Raw genomic sequence first — 24,316 nt, forward strand, 5'->3', positions numbered from 1 at the left:
TTTTTTTGTGGTTCTATTTATTTTTTGCTGATCGAAATAAACTCAAACTCAAAATGTTATTTTACATTCTTCATGCTAACGTTGTTTAAATTGAATCATCTCAGTTGAAAACTGAGAAGGAGCCTTGGAAAGAGAGGCCGAGAGCCTGATGGCCACTGTGGCTGAGCTCCAGATATCCTGAGTGGAGATGGAGGAACTTCCAGAAGAACCACCAAACGCAGATTGATTTTTTTTTTTTTTTTGGCCTGATTCATAAGCATCATGTCTGGAGGAAACCAAGCATAATGCTAAGGACTGCTTGTCCTTCTGGCAGTGTCTCCATCTCCACACAGGATCTCTGGGGCTCAGCCAGCCAGAGCTCCAGAGGAGAGGACTCAGTTCAGCGAGGCTCAGTGAGTTTTTGCTAAAAAAGAAAGAGTGAAGTGAAGTGTTTACATGTTTTTTTATTGATTTGAGATGCTAAGGGTCGATTTGGCCTGGCATATTTTTTTAATAGGTACAAACAGTGCACAAGTTTTAACTAGGATATTTCAGTGTTGCACCATGTACAGTACATAGTGCATTCACCTCCAGTCACCGTGGCAGAATGAAACCAAGATGATGTGTACTGTAGAGCTACTTACTGAGTTTTTGAGTGATCGACCCCTTGAAGTTGAGCTGATCTTCCTACAGTACCTCATATTTTTTAGATTTATAATATATATAAAAAAACAAACAAACATTAAGACTGGTACGACTCTAGATTCAGTAGCTCTTTTATTCACTGTTCTCTTCCTCTGAGAACTGACATTAACTCCACTCAGGCAGAAAAAAAATAAAAAAATAAAAAACAATCCATTGAATGCTACCACTGATCGCACACATAAAGACAAAACTTATGTGCTTACACAAACCATATGCATGGAGGATTTTAGATGGATCACAATTTCACACTTGATTTGCACGCATACTGTTACCATGGCAGAAACAGAGAGTTCTATAATAGTGCTGTGGCTGCAGGTATTTTGAACAGTAAAGTCCTGGGCCATACATCCTAGTGAACATGGGAGGAGTTTATGCAGTTCCAATTGTATATATTGGGTTCTGATCATGTATTTAAATACCATATTATGTCATTAAATGTATTTCTTCTAGGTGATTCTTACACCAGCTCACCTGACGGGGGCAGTAACATTACGGGCTGAAGATAACATTTATTACCCCCACACCCCGCGCACGACAGCATCATATTCAGGGTGTTTACAGTTGCCTTGTTAAGGAAATAAATTTAAGCCGTGAAGGTGTGGAAGTGTAACAGTTGGATAAGCCGGTGTTGATGTCTTTCACACAGATGGCGTGTGAACACCCAAGGACACCACACAGCACAGATAAATTTAGACCCCATTAAAGATGACTAAAGGGAATACATTGACAGGGGCTGAAAACATTAAGATAGCTGCCTCAGATAACCGCAACCATAAAATCTATGTCTTAAAATAATCTCTGCAGCTTAATGTGCGTCTTTGTGTGCCATTTGAAATGTGAGAACACTGCACTCCAATATACTTTGATATTGTATGTTACATAAAGGAGAAGCTTTATATGAGATGGAGAACATGGAGCAGATTGTGTTTTCCAGGTGTCAGCTCATTCACATGTCTCTGGTGTGTTTGGAACAACCGAGCCATCAGCAGGAGCTGCTCTCCTCCTCTTTAATCAACTTTGGCTAGTTTGAAATAAAATGTCACCAGCGCAGGCTCTGCCCTTTCTCTTGTTTTGGCTCCATCGATAACATCTGGTAGCAATAAAATTGCACTCTCAGTTTTAGAATCTAAATGTCATCAAAGCCAGGAAGTCCTTGCTGTAATAACATGCCCGTCATTGTTTTAAATAGAGACAATAATATTCTTATTGGACAGTCTGGAGATGGACCAGCAGATGAAAAGTGGTTACTGCGCATTGAAGATATCCATCCGTTGCTCAGTCTATATAAAACACATGTAGACTGAATGATAAATATATCAAGTAGCCTCATTAAAGTGGATGTTATTCCTGTCAATGCATGTAAATTCATTTTGGAAGTGTTGCATAACATCACATTGTTGCTGCAAGCACAGAAAACAACAGCTACAGTATACCTCAGGGTGTAAATTGTGATGCATCGTGTTCATTATTCCCTGAATTTTAAACTAACGTCAGCATGAGGTCCAGATTTTAATTTCTCCAGTTCTTGAACAATGTTTTTAATGCATCAGATGTTGTTAAATCTGACAAATAAGTGACAAGATACCAGCACATCTAATGTATCCACCTCAGCTGTGCATCCATCACTGCTAGCAGAGTCACTGCAGGTAGTAGTGATCTTGCTGATGCTCAAATTTAATCTCAAAGCAACACAGAGCAGTTTGTGTGGCTGTGCGTTGTTTGTGTTCATGGTTTTTAACTCATGGCTTGTCTGTGACTACGGTGGCCCTGAGAGCTCAATGTGCTGCACAACAACAAATAACTCTCTCTATCTGAATCAAGGGGAAACTTACTGTAACTTTACTATACTGAAAGAAAAAGGTGATGAACCTGCTGGGATGCACTTGTTATTCTATGTCCTGTCAAGATGATGAAGTTGTTTTTCTGAATTTGTTTGTGTTTTCCTCCATTTTTATGCTTTCGTACGATTTAGATAAAGAACACATATACTTACACACACACTAACACAGACACAGACTGTGGAGAAACTCTCCAAACCTTTGCTGTACAGAGTATCAGACATCCAGACTTGTCTTGTCTGTGTCGGACATATCTGGGAGCCCTTCAGTCCTTCACTGAGCAAGAGGATTATTCTGGGCTGTTCTGGGGGGTTTATGTGGTGGCAATTGTCTGACACAGCAAAAACAGGTGGAGGTGGGGGGTGTGGGCTATTGGGATTATTCCAGTGAGTAATCTCACTGGAACTTTATATTCGAGAGCCAGATGCCTCCTTTCAGTCATTACATTTTAAACACTAACTTGTGCTATCAGTTTATTTAATGGGAAACTTAAAGGGGACATAATATGGAAATATAACTTTTTGAAGGCTCTTTAACATATATTTGGGTGTTTGCCTTCTGGTCCCCAAAATGTGAGAATCGATTGATTTTACAAGCTTTTCCCTTGGTTGTCTGACAATGATGTAATTAGTTTTCAAATTTGCAGAATACCACCCCTACTTGGGGCCAGTATAAGGGGCGGGGCAAGCAGTGGTTCATTTGCATTTAAGGAGACAGGCTCTGAAACCAGCCGTTCTGAACAGGGCTGTTTTGAGAGGCTGAAAAGAGCTGTGATGTTTGATCCTTGGAGTATTTTGACCAAAGCATGTCACAGATATGTCTTTAAGACACCTGGGAACTATTTTAATGTATGTAAAATGGGCATGATATGTCTCCTTTAAACCATTTAAACAATGTAAAGCAGGACTGCTATTTATTAAAATAAAAAAAGAAGTAGAAGAATGGTTACAGCCCTGTCAGTTGTAGTTGTAAATCAGAGTTAATGGTTGTTTTGGGCTATATCACTCTGAAAAGAACTGATTAAAGGTGCATGTTGATTTAAAGCCTTTAACCTGAGGAGTTTCACTTTAATTAACCACTTAATCCTTGAGAGTACCTACGCCCAGAACCGCTGAAGAGTCTAATGGGCTAAAGCAACATCTGCCCTGAATCCACACGACAAAGCCAAAGTATCTGTTGGCAGGCTGGGGGAATCTGACACACTTGTGTTCCCGTTTCAACACAATCCCTCACTCTCCCACTGCTCTTGACAGGCCTCATCAACTAAAAGGCAGGTCTGAGGTTGGCATTTAATCTCAATGACCTCTCTGCCATGGCACAAGATGCAAGAAACACAGCAGCTGTATCATCTTTAGATAAGAGAGAAGAATTGATGAGTAACCTAGAAGTGTCCAGGTGTGTGTGTGTGTGTGTGTGTGTCTGTGTGGACTTTAGGGGAAATAGAGACTTACTATCTCTGTGGGGACCAAAACTATAAGGCGCCGGGGGGTGGGAGTGGGAATTTGACTCATCCCAGCCACCTGGTTCATAAAAAAACCCACCAGACTGTTAATTTTGAGGGCTAATTGAAGTAGTTAGTTTTTAATTTATTCAGTGTTCAGTGTTCATCTGGAAGGGAAGTTACCTGGATCAGAAGTACATCCGTCTGGGACTGACCAATGCCAATCTAGCAATAGAAAGGAAAAAATCCTGGACTTTCCTCTTTCCTCAACCTTCCACTGAGTTCAAAGTGAATCTGTTCTGGGGTTTTTGCATAATCCTCTTCCGTTACCCTTCCCTGCTCGCTGATATTATCTCAAGTTGACTGTTCATGGCGCCAGAATTGACCCAGGCCACCAGTGCCACACTCCGTCTGCCATCCTCCATAGCAAGTTCTGTCTCTCATTTTCTACACTTCTCTTTGTGCACATCTATCTGTGTTTTGTTCAGCTGTCACCAGTCCCCACAAAAAAAGAAAAAAGAAAACTCTTCAAGTTTGATCAGTATTGACAATTCTGAGTGCTGAGCCTGAGCCATGTGAAGAAACAGCACCATGACCCTGACCTGGAGATGTGTTGGTGTTGCAGCACTTGAGCTGATTCTTATTTTTTTTTATTGCGCTGTCATCGTCTTAACTGGTACAGTCAGAAAAGGCATTAACAGACTGGAACATATCAGGCAGGTCAGGTCACTGCATTTTACTTACAGTGAGAAAACGGCATCAAGGTGAAATTGCACATGGCTGATGCTGCATGTGTAAATAATCCTGAGATTAAAGTGGTCTCACACAGTGTAATGGTGTTTGACCGAGCAAAGACCCATGTTACATCAAAAACAATCGTAAACAAGTCAGCCGCATGTGAAACATTTGACACTCAGCGCTGGATTTAGGTCTCTTTATCATGCTTTCCTTTGATTGGCTGTTGCATTTATAGTTCAAAATCTCCATCGCTAGCCAAGCACTAAGTTCCAGAGACACCGACCTGGTCCTTAGGGTGCTGCTACAGAAGATAAATAATCAAATACATCATGTGGGAGGAAGCATTAACTGTGGCCAAGGTCAAAAACCAAACACAAACGTGCGTACACACACATGCACACTGCACGGTGAACATCACAACAGTGTTTTATTAATCTCAGCTAAAAGTGGTGCAAAATTCACACAGAATCAACAAGATGATTGTATTTTTATATCCAACCATGGTGACACGACAAGACATTAGAGCCTTGTTGTAGGAACATGTCAGTGCATTTTTTTAGGTTAATCAGTGTCTTGTCAGAAATTATAATGACTGCTGTGAAACATCCTTAACTGGATGTTATGTTCTTTTGCAATATTGTATAACACAGATTTAAACATATTTAATCACATAGCATCAAAAATGTGCAGCATATTGTTTTGTGTTGATATATGCTAAGAATATACCCACGGAAGGCACATCATGTTTGTTTGTGGTTCCTCAATATTCATAGATGAGGTCAGATTTTATGTAAATGGAACCATACTTTTACATATAAGAGGGTCAATAGACAGCCTGACAATCAGATTGGAAACACACCTTCAGGCCTAGAAGAGAAAACAAGGACCAATGGTAAAAGTGAGCCAAACTCTGTGACGACCAATCAAAGTTAAGAGACATTCAACTTTGACTTTGGTATGGCAAGTGGATTTAACATTTAAAAGCTAAGTTTGACTATCCGGAATTAACATTGTAGATATCAACAACTTCTTTCTGACTTGTCGTATTTACATTTGGAATAGTTGGATTTTTCGTTCAAGATATCTGTAATTCAGTTTTGCCTATAGTCAAAAAGAACATTTCAGATATCCACAACTACATTCCTCCTAGGACAAATGACGTCACTTTTGCTGTTCATGTGTATGGGGTTTGTCATTACAGATATCTACAATTCAGTTACAGACAGATATCTGTAACTGAATTACGACTAGTAATAATTCCGGTTTGAGATATCTACAACGTCATTTTGACTAGTCATAATTCCAGTTACAGATATGTACAACTTCATTTTGCCCAGTCAAAACTTAATTTAAGATATCTGAAAAGGGGACATTCAGATATATTTAATTGCAGTGAATTAAACTGAACTGGAATTATGACTAGTCAGAATCAAATTCTCAAACTGGAATTACTACTAGTTGTAATTCAGTTACAGATATCCGTAATTCATATAGCAGATATCTGCAACTGAATTGTAGATATCTGTAATGACAAACTCCATACACATGAATGGCAAAAGTGACGTCATTTGTCCTAGTTGTACGTAGTTGTGGATATCTGAAATGACAATTCTGGATAGGAAGAAAGTAGTTGCAGATATCGGAAATATTCTTTTTGACTGGGAAAAACTGAATTACAGCTATCTGAAACACATATCCAGTCTGGCTTTTAAATGTTAAAATGGCTTGCCATACTTTGGCTGAGTTTGATCAATTCAGTGAGGGATTATTACCAACATTTCAGATGTGCACACATTTTATTTTACCAAGGTGTTATGAATAAACTGTTCCCAGCCGCTATTGTACAAAGCTTCAGTAACTAATGGAGGCCAAATGCCTAAAAAACTGAGTTTGTGATGAACCAGCACATTCCACACTGTCAAGTAATAACAGGATGATGAAATGCATCATTGATTCATGCACTTCTGGCATGCTATGCTAACCCAACAATACTGAGACTTATAATGTTGCAACATAGTTGAGATGCAGCTCCTACACACCTTTCAGCGATATTCTCCACTTGTGAATATGCATGACGATCCTCCGCCTAAAAAAAGTCACAAAGTTTGGGTGGCCACGAGGCTTTGCATATTTCTGTGGTTAATGTATTATTAGTCACAGTAAGCTCCTTTTTCCCCATTCCTGTAGGAAAAAAGCTCATAGAGGCTTGATTTTGTCAACAAAAAGAATATAACCACATAATAATTAGATGTGTGCACCTTCCCGCCTTAAGCTGACATGTTATAAAGCCTCACTGAAAAAAAAACTCCATAGAGCAGCAAAAATGTGTTTATTAAAGCGCCTGTACTCAAGGGAGGCAAAGTGTGCGTGTGGAGCAGGGGTTGGCAAGAGGGGTGGGGGGGTAGCGCTTTTAAAACAGCTGTTATATCAGAGTGTGCTTCCCCCTCGAAAAAAAACTGCTGAGATGAATAAACAAACGAGTCCACACCACTGCCATTAATAATTACTGAGCTGCTCCCCGGCCCTCCAGATTATTAAGACATTGAAGATAAAGTGCTTCCTTCGTATTGTGCGTTTATTCCTAATATTGCTTTGACCTATGCAAATTACGGAGTCCATCGCCGAAAGCGCTCCGGAGCGACCGCATCCAGTTGTTTCCATGGATATTTTGCAGTTTGATATAGAGCCTTAAATCCATTTCTCTTCTTCACATACCTCTCATACAAAAGCAAAAAGGGAAAAAAAAAGAAAGAAAATGAATTCTTGTCAAAATGCTGCTGCCTCCGTGGCGAGGCGTCCATGAATGGAATGTGTTTTTCCATCTTCTGAGGTCAGGTAGGTGAGAGAAGTATAGGGAGGGGAGTTAGGTCGGTCGGTCGCCGGGAACGATCGCCGGGGACGTGACACTGCAAAAGTGCACTTAACATGCCTCGCAGTCAGGAAGCCATTCGTAAAGGGTGATGAAGACGGCTTCAGCGGCATCAATCTCTTTATTAGAAAGTAATGGTCACTTCCACTCGGGGATGTCTAACACCTAAGGGCCACTTTGGTATTGATTGCTTGAGCCCACCATGATTAAAATCTTGGCAAATGCTTCCTCTCAGTGAGTGTTGGGGATGAAGGGTGGAGTAGAGCGCTCGCGAGCCTCCAGGCACGACTGTCCCCTGATCCGGTGCCAGTTGGAAACCTCTCCCAGACCACGAGCAGCAGCCGCCTCCACAGCCTCTCCACCACAGCGCCTCTCCCACAGCTGCTGTCGCTACTGTTTGTTGACTCTTAATTATTGTTTTTCTGCGAGAGTCCATACCCCGAGTCAAGTGCTTCCTGTCTGCACATCTGCAAGTGCTCCAAGCGCAATTACTTAAACATGCAATCACTTGCGTACAATAGGGACATTTCTTCAACAACACGTCCACATTGTCCTGTTTTCTCTTCCCGGGCTCTCTGGAGACCCAATTATACTGTGAACATAATTCCACACTGAGAGAAGTATGTGTGATTAATGTGCAAACAATTTACCCGGCATTTTAAATCATCGAGATTAGGCGGCATCCTTGCTGCTTGATCACTGCGGCAGGTTGAGGTGTCTAGCCGTCTTCCTCGCTGAGTTCCACCCTCCTGGTCCCAGCTAAGCCATATTTCATTAAAGCCAGTTGACTGAGACCTCATTACTTGAGCTTCCCCTCGTGGACAAGGAGAGTCTTAAAGAAGGAGGATGACCATCTGGAAGGGGGATCACAGAGCAGAGCAGCAGAGATAAGTGTTTAACTCACTGTCCAGAGGAGCAGCATGATCCATTTCATGCACATCTGGCCTGTGGCCCACAGCCACAGTGTAAATTACAGTGTGAAAGGTGCTGCCCACTGCAGCAGATCAGCTGCTGCTGTCCGCCCTGGCCCCGTGACGCTTGCATGGCGCTCGCTCCTCGGCAACAACCGCATTAAGTTTCCCTTTAAGGCCGTCTTCTTTGTCATTGGTTGTCTTGACAACATCATCTGTGGGTCATTCAATTAATTTGGTTGATAATGATGCTATTTGAAAAGGAAGCAAAGTGTCTGTGAGATAAATATATTTGTTAGGTCTGTAGAGTTTTATAAAATCCTAATTGATGGATTTGCAGAAAAAGAAGGTGAGAATATTGAAAAGAAAGCATTCTGTGATCTGAAGCATCATGGACTAATTAAGCCGCCATTTCTAAAAAAAAAAAAATCTATAACTACTCTGAAGAACCACATCTGAAGGTAGAGATGGAAATCAGATATTACACTTCATTACTATCAGACTGTGCGTGTTTACATGTCCCCTATAACACAGCATGCTCCTCCATGGACCTAATCTATGTCTGAAATGAAGTAAACATCACATTAATATCAATATTCTCCTCAATGTGATCAAGAAACTTTTACAATATGTTCTATTTTATGTGTTATATACGTACAGGCATTAGACCTAGATGCACCCTTTGCATCCCCCCCACCACCACCACCACCTGCATCTCTGTGTCTTACACAGCATTAACCCTAACCCTTCATTTACAGTTATCCTATACTTCTCAACATAAATGGCAAAACAAATTAGCGGCAAAGCAGATAGACAGCAAACAGCAAATAAACATGTTTATCCTAACTCAAGGTCAACTAGTGTGATTGCTCAGCTGTCTGCGAACGGCGGCTGGAACCGTCAACGTCAGACCGGTGTCACAACTCCGACTGGACGGGGTGAGCTTCACCGAGGGAGGGTTCAAGGTGAACATTACACCTGACACAAAAGATCATCAGTCGATGCATCGAAATATGAGAACCGACACATTTCCATGGCAACTAAAAAATCAGCCACCCATGAGATGCATTTAAAAGCACCTTGAGATACTGTATGTTTTCTATGTTTATAGCACTCACGGTTGTTTCATTGCATGTTTTCAGTGCCCACATCACAGTGCTGAGCAAAACATGCGAAGCTGCATACTAAACACTTGTAATGTAGGCTATATGTTGTTTTTTTTCATGCATCTAATGCTTTGACTCGTCAGTTCCATTGACCATATTCACAGTGTCACCATCTTTCCTTACGTCATCACTCGGGGTGGGAGATTTGAATTACGTTAGCCGGCGTTAGCTGCAACTGCTAACGGTACGTCAATGTTGATATGACACCCTTGCTAATTAAAGCAGAAGTAAGCAGAATGTTTGTGTTAATATACAGTAAGTCTTAAATAGTTATATCTTCCGACAGCAATCACTTATATAGAGTGTTTGGTCCGAAACACGGGTCTGTCAGTCACTCTGCTCTGCTGTTAGCCGAGGAGAAAACTTTCCTGGTATCCTACAACCGTTATCCAATGAGGAGAGAGAACGGCATAAAGGGGCGGCCCTCTCTGTTTGTGCAGCCAAGGGATGCGCGTGAATGTGATGACGTAGGGACGAGGGCGGGGACTGCTAACTCCATCGGCTGACAGGAAGTTAGCCAAAACGACCGGATCGCTTACTTCTGCTTTAAGATACAAAGCAGCAAAACTGTGGATAGTCAACATACACCCGAGATATATTTCACGTTATTCAAGCAAACGTTAAAAAGCTCAACGATTGTTATGTGACGACGTTGAGTCTTCCCACCCAGAGTGATGGCGGTTAGCAAAGATGGCGACGCTGTCAATATGCCTAATTGCATTTCAGCTGCAACTATCCGCAAAACAGGTTACTGATTGTCCTGTATGTTTGATCAGCATAATGCAAATGCAGCTTTAATAAGTTTCCATCTGTGTATAATGTACAGTACGCTCTGCAGGCCAGAGTTACAATACAGTGCAGTTTGCTCATAAAATAAAACCACTTAACCAGCTAAAATGCAGCCACACACTCACAGGCCAGAGCTGGTCGTAGCATCACATCCCCTCAACTAGCAGCATTTTATTCTCAGGTCCACTTCCCTTTAAATGTTTAAAATCCATATAACTGCTGTATAAAGTGTTATATATAATCACATCTGAATGATTCCTGCGCTCTCAAACATTAACCTCCGTGCCTGTAATGCACATCCTACCTTAGAGTAAATCTCTTCGTATCCACTAATGCCTATAAACTGTGTGCGCCTAGATTGGCAGCCAGTTCTGCTGATTTAACATCATTGTTGGAATATGAGCACCTGCGTATATATCTACAGTCCGTCCGCTGTGATGCAGATAAATGCTGGCGGATGCTGAAAAATGACCCGTACTTGTGGTCATTCTGACTCATTTTCATGATTCGCAGTAATGGCTTTGACTGCTGAACCCATCGCTTGCCCTTTTGCTGAAAGTGCACTGTAATAACCTCGTTTATATACCGTGGTGTGATTGACGTGTGCAGAGGATTGCCTAATAGTGGTCATTAAAGTGATATTGATGATTATTAAGTCACTCCTATGGAGAGCTGATGAGCGGTGACATCATGACACCCTGAACACAGAAGACACTCTTCTGTTACTCTTTTTTTCCCCCCCTCCTCCGTCATTCATCTCAATTAACAACAAATAAGATATCCGCTGTTGCCTTTAGGCGCATTGGTAGGCCTAATCTAGAGTTTTTTTTCCTATAGAATGTGAGATTAGCTACCTGGGAAGAAACAAGGCTCTGCTCGGTAAATGTGATTTTACACACGGCTTCACACGAGGTCGTGGCGGGGTGCTGTCCCGTCGCCTCCACTGGAGTCACTGGAGGTGAAGCACTGTGCTCTGTGACATCTTTCTAAGTGTTTGAAGCAGAGTGTCATTTACAGCCGTTACCCGGCTTCTCCCTGTGGCCCTCTGATCCAAACCACCCAATTAGACCTGTGTGATTTCCATTAGTTTAGCTAGACATCATCAAGTAGATTGGTTGTTGTTTACACTCTCATTCTCTCTCTCTCTGTCTCTGTGGTCTTTATTTACTTCATTACTTTTGGGCATCACAGCTGCCCAAGACGCTTTCCACTGCATCTCTGTTTACTCATCACATCACTGTCTTTAAGCTTTAGCTTTAAATAGAAAATGTTTTCCCTGCTGCAGCTGGGAAATTGACTTGATGAGGATGAGTTTGAGTTTTCAGGACCTTAACACCAAAGAAATGAGCTGCAGGTTAAACACTCCTTGGGGAACAGCCAGAGTTTGACATTACACATAGTGATTTAATTAGGGTTGTATTGATTAGTATGAAATATCATAAGGATTACTTGTTTGTGTCTGTTTCTTCTCTATTTCCTGCTAGACTGTGTGTAATTAGGTTACCACACCAACCTAAGGACCCTATGGGATGTCTAATAATCAGCTGAGTGATGGACAGTGATAGCGAGCGACTGGCTAAACAGATGTTTCAGGCGGAGAACAATAGACGGCCACCACATTAAGCCGTATACCTCGCTCATTCATTTCCTTGGTAACTTCATTCAGGTGACAAGCAGAGGGCTGCATAGAGGCGCAGTGGCATTTATAGTCTGTGTGGAGGTGGAGCCTCCTCGGCGATGAGCTGCAGCGCTCCGAGCAAGTAAAGTGATGTGACTGGATGGCTTCCTGGGAATGTGCAGCCCGGAGGCTCGTTGTTCTGGATGGTGACATCTCATTCTCTCCTTTTCAAGATCTGGACTATAAAATACCTGAGATGCTGTCAAGCCTGAAGCACAGCCCCCCCCCATCCTTTCCTCTAGCCTCATATCATCCTGCTTAGAGCTGCTGAGGAGGCATTTCATACAGCATAGTGTCCACATTAGCTATAATATCACTGCAAAAATAAATTTGACATGTTTTCACATTTCGAGTGTGCAGATAAGAGAACACATGATGGTCTCCCACTAAATGATCTTGCAGATAGAGAAGCTGTCATTGTGAAGTCAGAATGGCCTTAAATCCCACCCAGTAATGAATGCAAGACATCACATTCAGATTCCTAATGGATCCTGACACTTATTGGCTCCTCGTGGTCTGTTAGGCACAAACACAAATGACTAGCCGGCACCTTGGGCGTCAAACAAATTCATACTATAATAATTCACACCATGTGATACCGCAGCATAAATAGATTTTTTTTAAAAAGGAAAAAAAGAAAAGAAAAACTGGACCTGGATTTTTAATGAGAGTCAAAATGATGAAAATGTACAGATAATACACAAATGGCGGAGCATAAAAAAGTCAAATTGTATATTTCCCAGTACGTTTACAACTGCAGCTCTTGCAATTCACGTTTGTATGACTTCATTACCTACACACTACGGTGTGACAGGTTCGGCTGAAATAGCTGAGAGGCAATATCCTGGCTATTGAAAAACACAGGTGAATGCTGGGATTAAATGAGTGAGAGCAGTAGCAGACTGAGCACAGGACCAAATCATTTCATGACGTTTTTTTTCAGCAGGGTGTCATGAATGGGTAGGCAGAGGAGAGGACTGAGACCACTGCCAGAGAGAGGTTGGAGTATACACACATAGCTATTAGGTAAAGATGCCATATGGATACATGCAAGTGCAATGCATTTTTCACCTACCTAATGAAACAATTTAGATTTTATTATATTATATTATTAGAGACATATCTGAAGTACTGTAAATATAGTGTATGTTTAATGTTTCCACCATGTCATGTGCTTTAAAGGGATAGTTCAACATTTTGACAAATTGGCCCATTGCCATAATCCCTATAGTTTTAGGAGTAGGTTAGTTACCTTTAATTGTCGGTGCAAGCTACTTTTAGAACGGCGAAGCTGCTCAGAGCTACGCTACAGAGGCTCATGGAATTTCTTGGTTTATCTAATCAAACTCATCAAATACACAATCCAACAACTCCAAAACGCTCTCGTGAACAAGTTGTGACCTGCACATTCACCACACTATGAGATAATAACCAACTAATAGCTAATAGCTTGCAAACCTACTCTTAAAACTATGGGGATTATGGCAATGGGCCAATTTGCCAAAATGTTGAGCTATCCCCTTAACACAGACAGTAAACAAAGATTGAACAAACTTTAAATTTAAAATATCCGTGTGTGTGTGTGTGTGTGTGTGTGTGTGTGTGTGTGTGTGTGTGTGTGTGTGTGTATGCACAAGTATTAATTTCCATGGGCAGTGGATTCATCAGGCAAAATCCCAGTGTTCTGAACATATACATGACTCAGCAGTGCAAATAGTCAATATGTCTAGGAAATTACACTTAATTCCCCCGTCAATAAGACAATGAAAAATAAAAACTGATGGAGAGATGAAGACGGAAAGGAGAGGAGGAACTATACTGAAATGAAAGTGCACTGATGTTGTCAGATTCTGATGTATATTAAACCAGTCGTCCAAACCTTGTCATTAAAACTGACTCAATATTATGTCAGTGGAGCATTTAGCAGCCTGAAATCGAATTTCTCAAAACAGCTTCTCACCAGGAGCTATGAGGTCTCAGATGAGAAACAATCGCCTGCAGAGTTGAGGACAGTTGTAGCTACTGTGTGCCAGACTCATTCACCAATCAGTTTTCTGATTTCAAAATAAGAGCAGATTCAAGGTTCAAGGTCTGCAGCTACTTGTCAAATTCAAGACGGATGAAGAAATGTTTGAGCTTCAAGGTCTGCCAAGACTGCTAATATGCTTTTAATTAATTGACTCATTTATTACTAATTAATTTGTTCTGAGAATAGTTTTGTGGAATTACCTTTTGTATTGGATATGGCTTCATTGTCACTAAGGTTGAGTGCAGACTGGATCCAGACTGTTACAAATACTCTCTGGACCTGGAGCTATTATTATTACTTTTTGGTGTATCACTTCTGTCTTAACTGGTGCAGCTTTATATTGTCATCACCACTCAAGTCAGTGAACATGCAGTGGAGAGAGGGACAGGTGGGACATACAAGAGAAAATTGGATTTTTAAAGTTAGTTAGTTTTCATGATGAAGTGGTTGAGGGTGTTTTGATGAATAGAGTTAAGGGGAAAAAAGGCCCTGTCTGTATTTGGTTTGTCCCTTCTGGGCTACTATATAAACTATATGCATGGTGGTCACTGTGCCTGAGGGTCCACTCTATGTAAGTAGATAAGTGGGACTCATTGTAAACCCTTCTAAGATGATTATATACCAATGAAAACAACTTTATAAATGCTATATTCCACATACTGTATCCTCTCAATTCCTGCACACTGCTCCTTTAACTACCAGACATTCCTATTTTTCTCTCCAGGCTTGACAACATATTGTCCCTCTATCCAGCGTTAACCTCCAGGCCAGTACATTTACTTACAGATTAAATTGACTTTATTGCAGGGTGTACGGGAGAGTTAACATATGTATGAAATGCGACTGCTTTAAAAATAGTCTTTTTTTTTCACTTCATCTGCATGTTTATGAACCATATGTCCAGCACCGTTCCCTGTGGCGGGTGGTTCCTTTTTTGAGATAATGCATTATTAAGCACATAACCCCGGTTCTTAACATTCTCTTGAAGAACAGCTTGTACCTGCATATAGAGCATGTGTTGTTTGAACTGGTATGCTACATATATATTGGTGTTTTTATTATTTTTTGAGAGAAATTAGAGATGGTACTGTATACAATATATCTGATGCTGCCCTATTGCATAGATAGATACTATAGATAGATAGATAGATAGATAGATAGATAGATAGATAGATAGATAGATAGATAGATAGATAGATAGATAGATAGATAGATAGATAGATAAATAGATAGATAGATAGATAGATAGACAGACAGACTGTGATTGACTGATTGATTGACAACACAAACAGGAAGCCATGGGATTACTTTGAATAAAATGAGTTGTTTAAAGCTCAGCTCAGTTCAACAGCAAACAGTACAACTGCTGAAACTGTTCAAAGTAAAAGTTATGTGTTGTCAAGGTTGCTAGGTAATGAGAGCCCCGTTTTTGTGATGCAGTGTTAAGGGTGGGCACAGCTGGCAAGCAAAGTGGTCTACAATGGCCCCCTGAATTGGGACACAGCTTGAGTACTCAGGCACTGATTGGTAGACAGCCAGAGAGGCCCTGCTGTACGGGCTCATTATTAGTGAGTATAAAGACTTTAAACCTGTAAAATGATCTATTTTACATATTCTCATACCTGGATTTCCCATGCAGCTTTATTTCACAGGTCAACTTACAACGACCAACTTTGCATTTATTTGTGAACATCACTTTACAAGCGAACATCACTTTTTGACCCTCATTTGACTCCATACAAATGCACCGCACACACAGCAAATCCCCAACAGATACACGGGAAGTCACATCACAACATGGATCTGTGAATGTTAAGTGCAGGCGTACAAATGCAGAATACTTAGCTAACGTTTGTACATATTCATCTCAGAGTTGCCGCTGCTTCTATTACAAGCGGCATGGTCTCAGACTGAAAATGAACCCAACGGCAACTGGGAATGAATAGTAATATGAGGCATGGCGTGTGCAAATGAGACGACGGTAGAGAATTGTAGATCGTCAGTGCTTCGGTTTGCTTCAGTACACGTTTTTGTTTTCTTTCCTTTCTTTTTCACTCTGTCACCAAATAAAAAGAAGCTGGTATTTGATTGCATTGTTGCAGACGATGCTGCCATTAAAATATCCATATTATTCAGAGCTGTCTGCCTTCAGTTGGTTGCTTTGAATATACTACTTTCTTAAAGCAGCTAATGAAGTTGTGCTTCAATGTTTTATCCACTGAAAACAACAATGCAGTGCCGATTTAAAGCGGTCTATCTATCTATACCACGCTTACTCTTTGACTGTTTTATGTTTAAGTCATTGTCATTTAGAAAGCCACAGCTGTGTTTTCAGGAAGCCAGTTTGGTCACATGACCCTGCTGTTTGTCAGCAGAGGATCGGTGACAGGCCTCCTTCACAGCTGGCATCGTGACTTGTCACAGAAGGGAGAGCACAGTGTTACTAACGGCATTCACAGCGTGTCTGTTCTTATACAAGTCCTCCAGGAAGCCATGACAGTAGAAACTACATGGAATTCAGACCTCATCGATTTTATCATTTACCCATGTGCTTTCCCCACTGTCACATATAAGACTAGTTTTGATGAAAAAAACAAAAACCCTATTTCTCTTTATGTAAGCTGCATCGTGAAAGTTTTTTAAACAGGAGATGAGGTAGTGCGACTGTAGTTTTTGCTAAAAGAGCAGCCATTTTGGCCCCAGGAGGCAGATATAGAAACGTTGTTAAGATGCTGAATTGTAGTGTAACAGTAGAACCTGTATCCCCGATCCACAGGAAATAAGTATTCAGCTCAAGCCCTTCTGTGCTACTCCATGTGGGATTTGCATCCGTGTTCCACACAGCAGCAGTCCACTTGTGTGCAAGTACAGTTCATGTATAATGTAATGCATTGACATGGTGTGACTTATGCACAGCTGTGCACCTGTATGTATGTGAAAAGATCCACTTAGGCTTAAGTAGACGCCATACTGCTCAGACCAGACCAATTAAAACTGCTGTGGAGAGACAGGCGAATGTATCAAAGGTGTTTTATGTTCATTACGAATCCAGTTTTTCATTTGTAAGAGAAGGAAGTTAAGGGAAAAAAGTTTTGTGGTTTTTCATAAGCAATACTGATATTGGGGGATTATTTATTTCCTCCTGGAACTGTAAATTTAAGCCACACAAGTTTTTGTTTGTTTCAGCATTTTGTTTTTCAGTGTTCAGAGAGTGAAAACGGTATTTTTTGGTTCAGCCCCAGCGTTTTTGTGTAGACACCCAAAACAGATATTTTGTGAAACGATGATATCATACCCCCTCCGGTCTAACCTGTAACCGGAGCCACACCGCTAGACAGCATGTAACAACAACAGCGGGCGACTACTGTTGGATCCCTTGGACACTGCGGCTGAAATGGGCCCATTAAATCATCATCATGACATGACTCCAAGTCAACATTTAATCAACTTATAATGTTTGGAGTTTGAATACAGCGGGGGAGTTTTTTGTATTTGGACGTGGCAGCGTTACAGCACCACACAAACCCCACACAGTGTTGTTATCTCATCTTGTCATGGTTTTATATAACAGACATTTAAAGCAACACTGTGTAGTTTCTGGACCTTAAAATAATGTTTCTTAACTCATTTAAGTGGTAGAAAAACAGTTAATAGTATGAAGCGTGCTGCCGCTGCAGCCTGAGTGGAATTGCACTGAATTGTTGCCGTTGCCAGTACCAATGCTGCTGCTGGTGCCGTTGCTGCTGTTGCTGGTGCCAGTACTGTTGCTGTTGCTGGTACCAAACAAAGAGGTCTCTGGAGTTAAGTGGAGCTGCGGTGTACCAGGACCACGGTGGCACTGTGTTCCTACCCGCACTGGAAAGTTACAGTGTGCAGACGGTGCTACGCCACTCAGGCTGCAGCGGCGGCACATATCATCCTACTAATCTTTGTTTCTACCACTTAGGAGTTAAGAAACATTATTTTGACAACGTCAAAAAACTACATAGTGTTGCTTTAAGGGACATGTAAAAGTTACGCACTACAGCTTTAAGTTTGAATGGCGCCTGCAGCAGTTGACGGATCCACCATGTTAATAGTCTAGTCTGTAGCGTAAAGGTGGTGTTTAGGGGCACAAGTGGCGTATCAACAGATTCTGCTCCTGCTGAAACATAAGCCATGCTATTTCTACCTCTTTTATTTATTTATTTTTTATATGAAATCAGGCTGTAGTTGATGTAAACCTGAGCCCGTCTTGCTCTCACCACTGTGACGTAGTCGGAGCCAAACTGCCGCTGACACAGAGCAGCGACACACTACTAAACAAGTCCGTGACAACCGATGCGAATCTCAAACTTGGCTCTTGTCTCCTCTCCTCCTCCTCCTGTGACTATGACTCTGCTGTCTCTCAGTTGTCCAGCCTGCTCTTTAGCTTCGCTCGGGTCCGCTTCACTGTTTGGATACTACATATCTCCTCTTGTTTATGACTTGTGCTAAGAAAAAGAACTTGGTACAGTATAGAGGAGCAGGGACACCGTCAGCCGCCGGACCGACGCTGACTGAGGGATGATTTTTTATTTTTTCCCTCCTCCTCTCGTCCCCTTTTAAACAATAAGCAGCGGGAGTTGGACAGTGCAGACAGATAGGGGTCGAGAGCGTGTCCTCGCCGGCTCACAGCAGCTACCTGGCGAGAAGATTTGGATTAAGACCATATGAACTGGTGGTAAATAATCTCCACGGGAACGTTAACGGGGCGAAAACACCGACTCGCTGTCTTCGCTGTGGGATTTATTTTTCTTTCACCCCTCTCGAAGGCTGATGACGATGTCTGTCCGGGGATACTTTGTCGCTTTTTACAAATGCACACTTCTTGTCTCTCTGAGGATTTTGCTTCTTGTGCCTGCAGGGTTGCCAGTCCGCAGCCAAGGGGATTCACAATCCGACAACAAAGTGATGGACAATATCACCGTCCGGCAAGGGGAGACAGTCTTTCTCAGGTAAGTGAACGCATCTCTTTCTTGTCTTTTTTTCTTTTTCTTTTCCTTTTTTTTTGGTTAAATATTGCTCTTTTATTTCCTTCCTCCCGCTGCTGCTTTTGAATTCTAGTCCCAAAGTTGAGCTGTGGGCTTCCTGCAGGCTCTAGCTCAAGTATTCAGCGGTGGGGATAGAGACAGAAACATGACTCAAGTGTTGTCTGTTTTATCATGTTCCCGCCACTGAAAAAAAGCGGGTGTGTGTGGGGGGGGGGGGGGGGGGGGGGGGGGATTTCAGAGGATTAGTCCCTGGAAAACACTCAATTCAGAAGCGATACTCTGCTAATCTTCAGCAGCTGTTAACGAAGAGACTTAGAGGTTTTAATTGTTGTGTGATGGTGCAGAACTAAAGGTGGGAGAGGAAAGGTGTGCTCCAGTCCTGGGATGTCTGCTGAGGACATAAACACAGACACACACACGCACACACACACATACAGACACACTCGACTATAAATAGTGTTGTCGCCCAAATGGATTGACTAGCAATTCCTCAAGATGGGAGATTGTCTGTGGTGACCTTTCCCCTCCTCAGCGCCCTCAGAGGCTTACTGGCCAGAGAGGGATTTGTGCTGCTTTCAAGTGCTGTCGGGAATGTCCAATTTAACATGAACAATAATCACAGTGGCTACAGGAATGGATTTTCTTTTGATAGCAAGAGTTGGCAAGATGCGGTGTGTGGGAGGCGGAGGGCATGGGAGCAGTGTTTACAACAGTTCATGTTGAAGGTGTTGATTCGGGGCCTATCAGACTCATATTGTATGAATACAACTGTCAACGCCACTTGGAAATAAGCGACAGGAAAGTCTGCTCCAGGCGGTCCAGACGCTGTGATTGACATTTTCTTCAAAGCTCTTCTTGCTGACAGTAATTTTCACTTGATAGACTTGAGGTCAGGCTAAAATACTGCTCAGTCAGCTGCAAAATTGCCCCAGTGATGTATAGGCGGAAGTTACAATGCTCAACCTCAGCCCTTCAAAAGGCACACAGTCCCCAAATTACATAATTAAAAATTCTATATTTTAATTACTTTTTAAAAGGGAAAATAATACCTCAATTTCTTCAGTTGGCTGCGTTTGCTTGTGGGTGAAATGATTAATTCAACCACATTGACGAGTGACGAGCATGTATAGAGTCTGATGAAAACCTGGAAAGCTTTCGTATCTTTGAACCCGACACACGTTTTCATGTTACAACATGTCATCTAATCTGTACAGTACCTTGTTATCAATAACCTTTGGTTAACACTTCAAGTCCTCCACTGCCCTGCATAAATCAAAGGAGAGCCGGTTACTTTTGACACGTAACCTACTGTAATTTCTGACTGAGTATAGGTGATGAAGCCGTGCTGACCTGCACATTTGGCGTTCTTTCAGCCGCCTTGCACTGATTGAAAAACCGCCGTCTGGGGAGGTGGTAGGGGTTTCTTGCGATTCCAGCAGGTCATCAGTAAAGTGTGGATGAGCTCAACTTGGTTTCTGCTTCATTTGCCGTGAGCTCACACGCCGGTGAGGGGATGAGACTGGGTGACTGCTCAGGATCAGCAGCAGCAGCAGCAGCAGCAGCAGCAGCACAGCGAGACAAACCAAACCAGACAGGGGGGTCAGTGTTGTGCTGATCTAAGTTCTTTTATATGTAATACCTCAAGAATCCCTCTACAGCACCATGTTAACACTGATAATTGCATGTGTTTGGTTGACAGGAGACCATTTCAGTTCATAAATGTTTGATCAGAGCAACGTCTTGCATTGGCTTTTTTTTTAGTTTATACACTCTGAAGGGCCTGCAGGGACAAAATAAATAAGTAATATCCACCGGCTTTACAGACCTGAACTGATGAATTTACATGTCCCTCAAAGTTGACCTTAAAACAAAAGAACAAAGCAAAACAGCAAAGATGCTTTAGGTTGAAGTAGTTGCTGCACTTTACATGATGTTCAGAAGTATTAAATAATACATTTTATAGATAAATGGTGTTCAAAAAAAGGCTCCCGCACACTGTCTCACTCTCAATTACAATTAATTTATTGAAGCAACGTTTCGGTCACCACTGTGACCTTCTTCAGGCATATGAAAAACATTTCACACATGTCACATATATATAGAGATGTTCCCGGTGGGACTGACCAATCAGGGGACTGGGGGGCTCAACTAGTGATGAGCTTCACCTGTTGGGGGGCGACAACATTCAATTAACACATAGACACATCATAAAGTACAACATGATGAGTAAGAAAATTTAAAAGTATATATATATTGTTTTAAAGACATTCTTAGAGAGAACCATATCAAAACACAATATAATACACAACATCATACAATGTATATAAATAGGGGCAGCTGTGCCAATTGTTAAGAAGTTCTATTTGTTAGTTTTTTATAGAAAACAACAGATATAGGGGCTATAATATCACAATAAATAGCCAACATTCTATATATACACACTAAGAAGAGGGATATCCAGAGCTGAAGCTAAGGAGCGTGTTTTTTTTCCAAAAGTATCTCCAGCGGCCCCTGGATGCACCAACAGGGGCAGGATAGATAAATGGTAATTCAAGTATAGTCATTACACCTACAATGGATTTGACTGGGTTTTATGTTATATAGCCACATTAAAAGAAAAATAAAAGAAAATCCAACTATACTAGCAGCTACTGTATTGTTATAAGATCCATTGATGAAGCACTGGACAGCTCCAGTCATGTATGGTACTACTGAGCTCCTTCAGCACCATGGACAGCTCTCTGCCTATAGCAATGCATCAGTTTGGGATAGGAAAAGGCTGGTTTTCAACAGGATTGGTAACTGGACAATGAGTCTTAGATATGAAGTTTAGTTTATTTATTTCAGTTTCCTCACAAACAGCATTTGAAACAACAAACCGAGTGAGACACTGTTGTTCCTTTGAACATGTCCAATTTCCAAAAACCTAGCCAAAACAAAGCAGCTAAATCATGGGCCAGACCACTCACATTTTTTGATCGTCGAAAAGTGAAGAATTCCAAGTAGAAAATGGTCACTTGTTGTTTCTGTTTGAGAGCCAGAGCTCTTTACAGTTTCATCTGATTGTTAGTAGAGTTTTATATTGAACGTACAAGTGAATTGTCCATTAAAGAACAGTTACAAAACATTTGCATAGGTCAGAATGAATCAAGTGCATCTTTATCATCGAAAGGCTCCTAAGGAAAACAAAAACCCTCATTAATTGTTTCAGATCATTTACAAACTGCCTACACAATAATTGGACAAGTTTTGTGGAGGAAAAAGCACATATTTGATTGTGCAGCTATTGCTCTTGAAGTTGGTGTGCAGCACTGTTATTACTCCACAGTTCAGCCCTGCACAGGTCAATGGGACTGGCAAGTCTGATCTTGCCATGAAGCACCAATATCAATCCTCCAGGCTTAGCAGCAATAGCTTGTTCAGTCATAAATTGATTTATACATTCTGCGGCTGCACTGAACCTTCATGTTGTTGGTGAGTGCCCTCTCATACGGGTGCATGGGTTAAAAAGGCATTTGAATCTAAACTGGGCTACTTCCAATACAGTTTTTGCAGCTCATGATTTGCCCATGAGGCAGGGCTTCTTTTTTGAATTCAAAGTGGGACAGGATCCATATAGACAATGTATTATTTGAATTTGAGTTGTCTTAAACATAGGCCTGAGTCTAACTTTGATGTCAATAATAGAACTAATCATTTTTGCTAAGGTTTTAACTGTAGGGAACGTGACTGACAAGTTTAGAGTTACACCATTTGATAAAGCTACACTATGGTCGGGATTGTTTTTCTTTTCTTTTTTTTCTTATATTGTTCTCTATCCCCATGAGATGGCCTGAATCCTGTTTGTTTTTTTTAACTGGGACAGTGGATCAAGCTGCCTGCCAGCAAGCCTGTCCAGCTCCCACCCAGGACACCGTCTAATAAGCTTTACTTCAGCACTGACTGCAGACTCCTCTCCCTTATTTATATTGTGCTTTAAATGTGCAGCACAAATGTTTACTTAAGCTTAATATAAAGTAGTGGGGCCTATAAAAAGGTGTGGGAACTCAATAGCATATTTGAGGCACACAAGTAACTAGGTGAGGTTAGTGGCAGTATACAGGATGCAGGATCTTCCATAAGCTGGCTGAGCCAATTTGTTTTCGCTTTATAGTTCCTAGCAAATTTGGATGTATTGCGTTCCTCTGGCACAAATGATGTTGCAGACTTCAGACTCACCACCCCGGTGTTGCTCTGTGCTAACAAGCTCCCCACTGCCCTTTTTCTGACAACTGCCAAAACTGAGGGTGGTGTCACATTTTAAATTAAAGGAATCCCGGGCATCCATTTCCCATTGTGTTTGCATTGTGGCCCCGATCTGTGGGGATGAATCATAAATAACACTAATTATCAGTTTATCTCAATGTGATCTGAGCTCAGACTCCCCACTTGAGCCGCTGCCGGAACGTCCTGGGGAGAGAGAATCATAGTGTCATAGCCAATTACACGTAGAAATGTGAATTACTTATATATTGTAAAGGGAAAATGAAAGGCTTTGGCAAGACTGAAGTTAGTTTTTAACATTTCTGCGAGGGGAGATAAAAAAACACAAAGCTGCTACTCAATTTTCTTTTGCTGATTAGATGACTGTGTAATTAGAGGGAGACCGTGTCTGGAGAAGGTATGATGCAGTTTGATTGCAGCCAGACGAGTGTTTCTGTCTGATTGTCTGAGCTGAGCTTGTTTCACAAAAACCATCACAAAAGTCAACTATGAATGTTTTTTCAAAACGTGGCTCAACTGTAAATCTCCATTATGTAATATATATATATATATTTTTTTAATTAAGTATCTACTGTCAATGTGCTTCGAAAAAAAATGCAGTACAAGTTACACCCCCTCACAATCTGGAACACATAAAAAGACCTTTAGTCACTGTTTATTAAAAACCTTCCTGAAAGATCCATCATAGCGTTTTCTATATGATATCTCCTGAAAATGGAACGAGGCAATTACCTAATATTCCATTTTCTGGTTATATTGCCCTGTAGAATAAAATCTTTCAAAGCAATAACAATAAAGGGGAAAAATGAAAAGGCATATCGAGGGACTCAAACTGCCCTCCGTGTTGTCATTTCACATTTTTCTCCCTTCTCTATTGTCGGCGTTCTGTCGATCGGCG

The 24,316-nt window shown here is 41.4% G+C and overlaps 1 protein-coding gene across 2 annotated transcripts in view; it reads left to right on the plus strand.

The window, feature by feature from the left end:
• ntm (neurotrimin) overlaps window positions 1-24,316 on the plus strand; it is a gene marked incomplete at both ends in the record, with an annotated part of 489,430 nt that overhangs the window by 323,668 nt on the left and 141,446 nt on the right. Inside the window, one exon of one of the 2 annotated variants that reach the window (XM_083986301.1) lies at window positions 19,029-19,119. In XM_083986301.1, coding sequence (XP_083842427.1) covers window positions 19,029-19,119 — 91 coding nt within the window. Of the gene's footprint in view, window positions 1-18,946; window positions 19,120-24,316 lie in introns of those variants that run through there. The other variant, XM_083986300.1, reaches the window with a different exon arrangement.

The sequence above is a fragment of the Trachurus trachurus genome, assembly GCF_905171665.1.
Source record: "Trachurus trachurus genome assembly, chromosome: 14".
NCBI classification, from domain to species: Eukaryota; Metazoa; Chordata; class Actinopteri; order Carangiformes; family Carangidae; genus Trachurus; species Trachurus trachurus.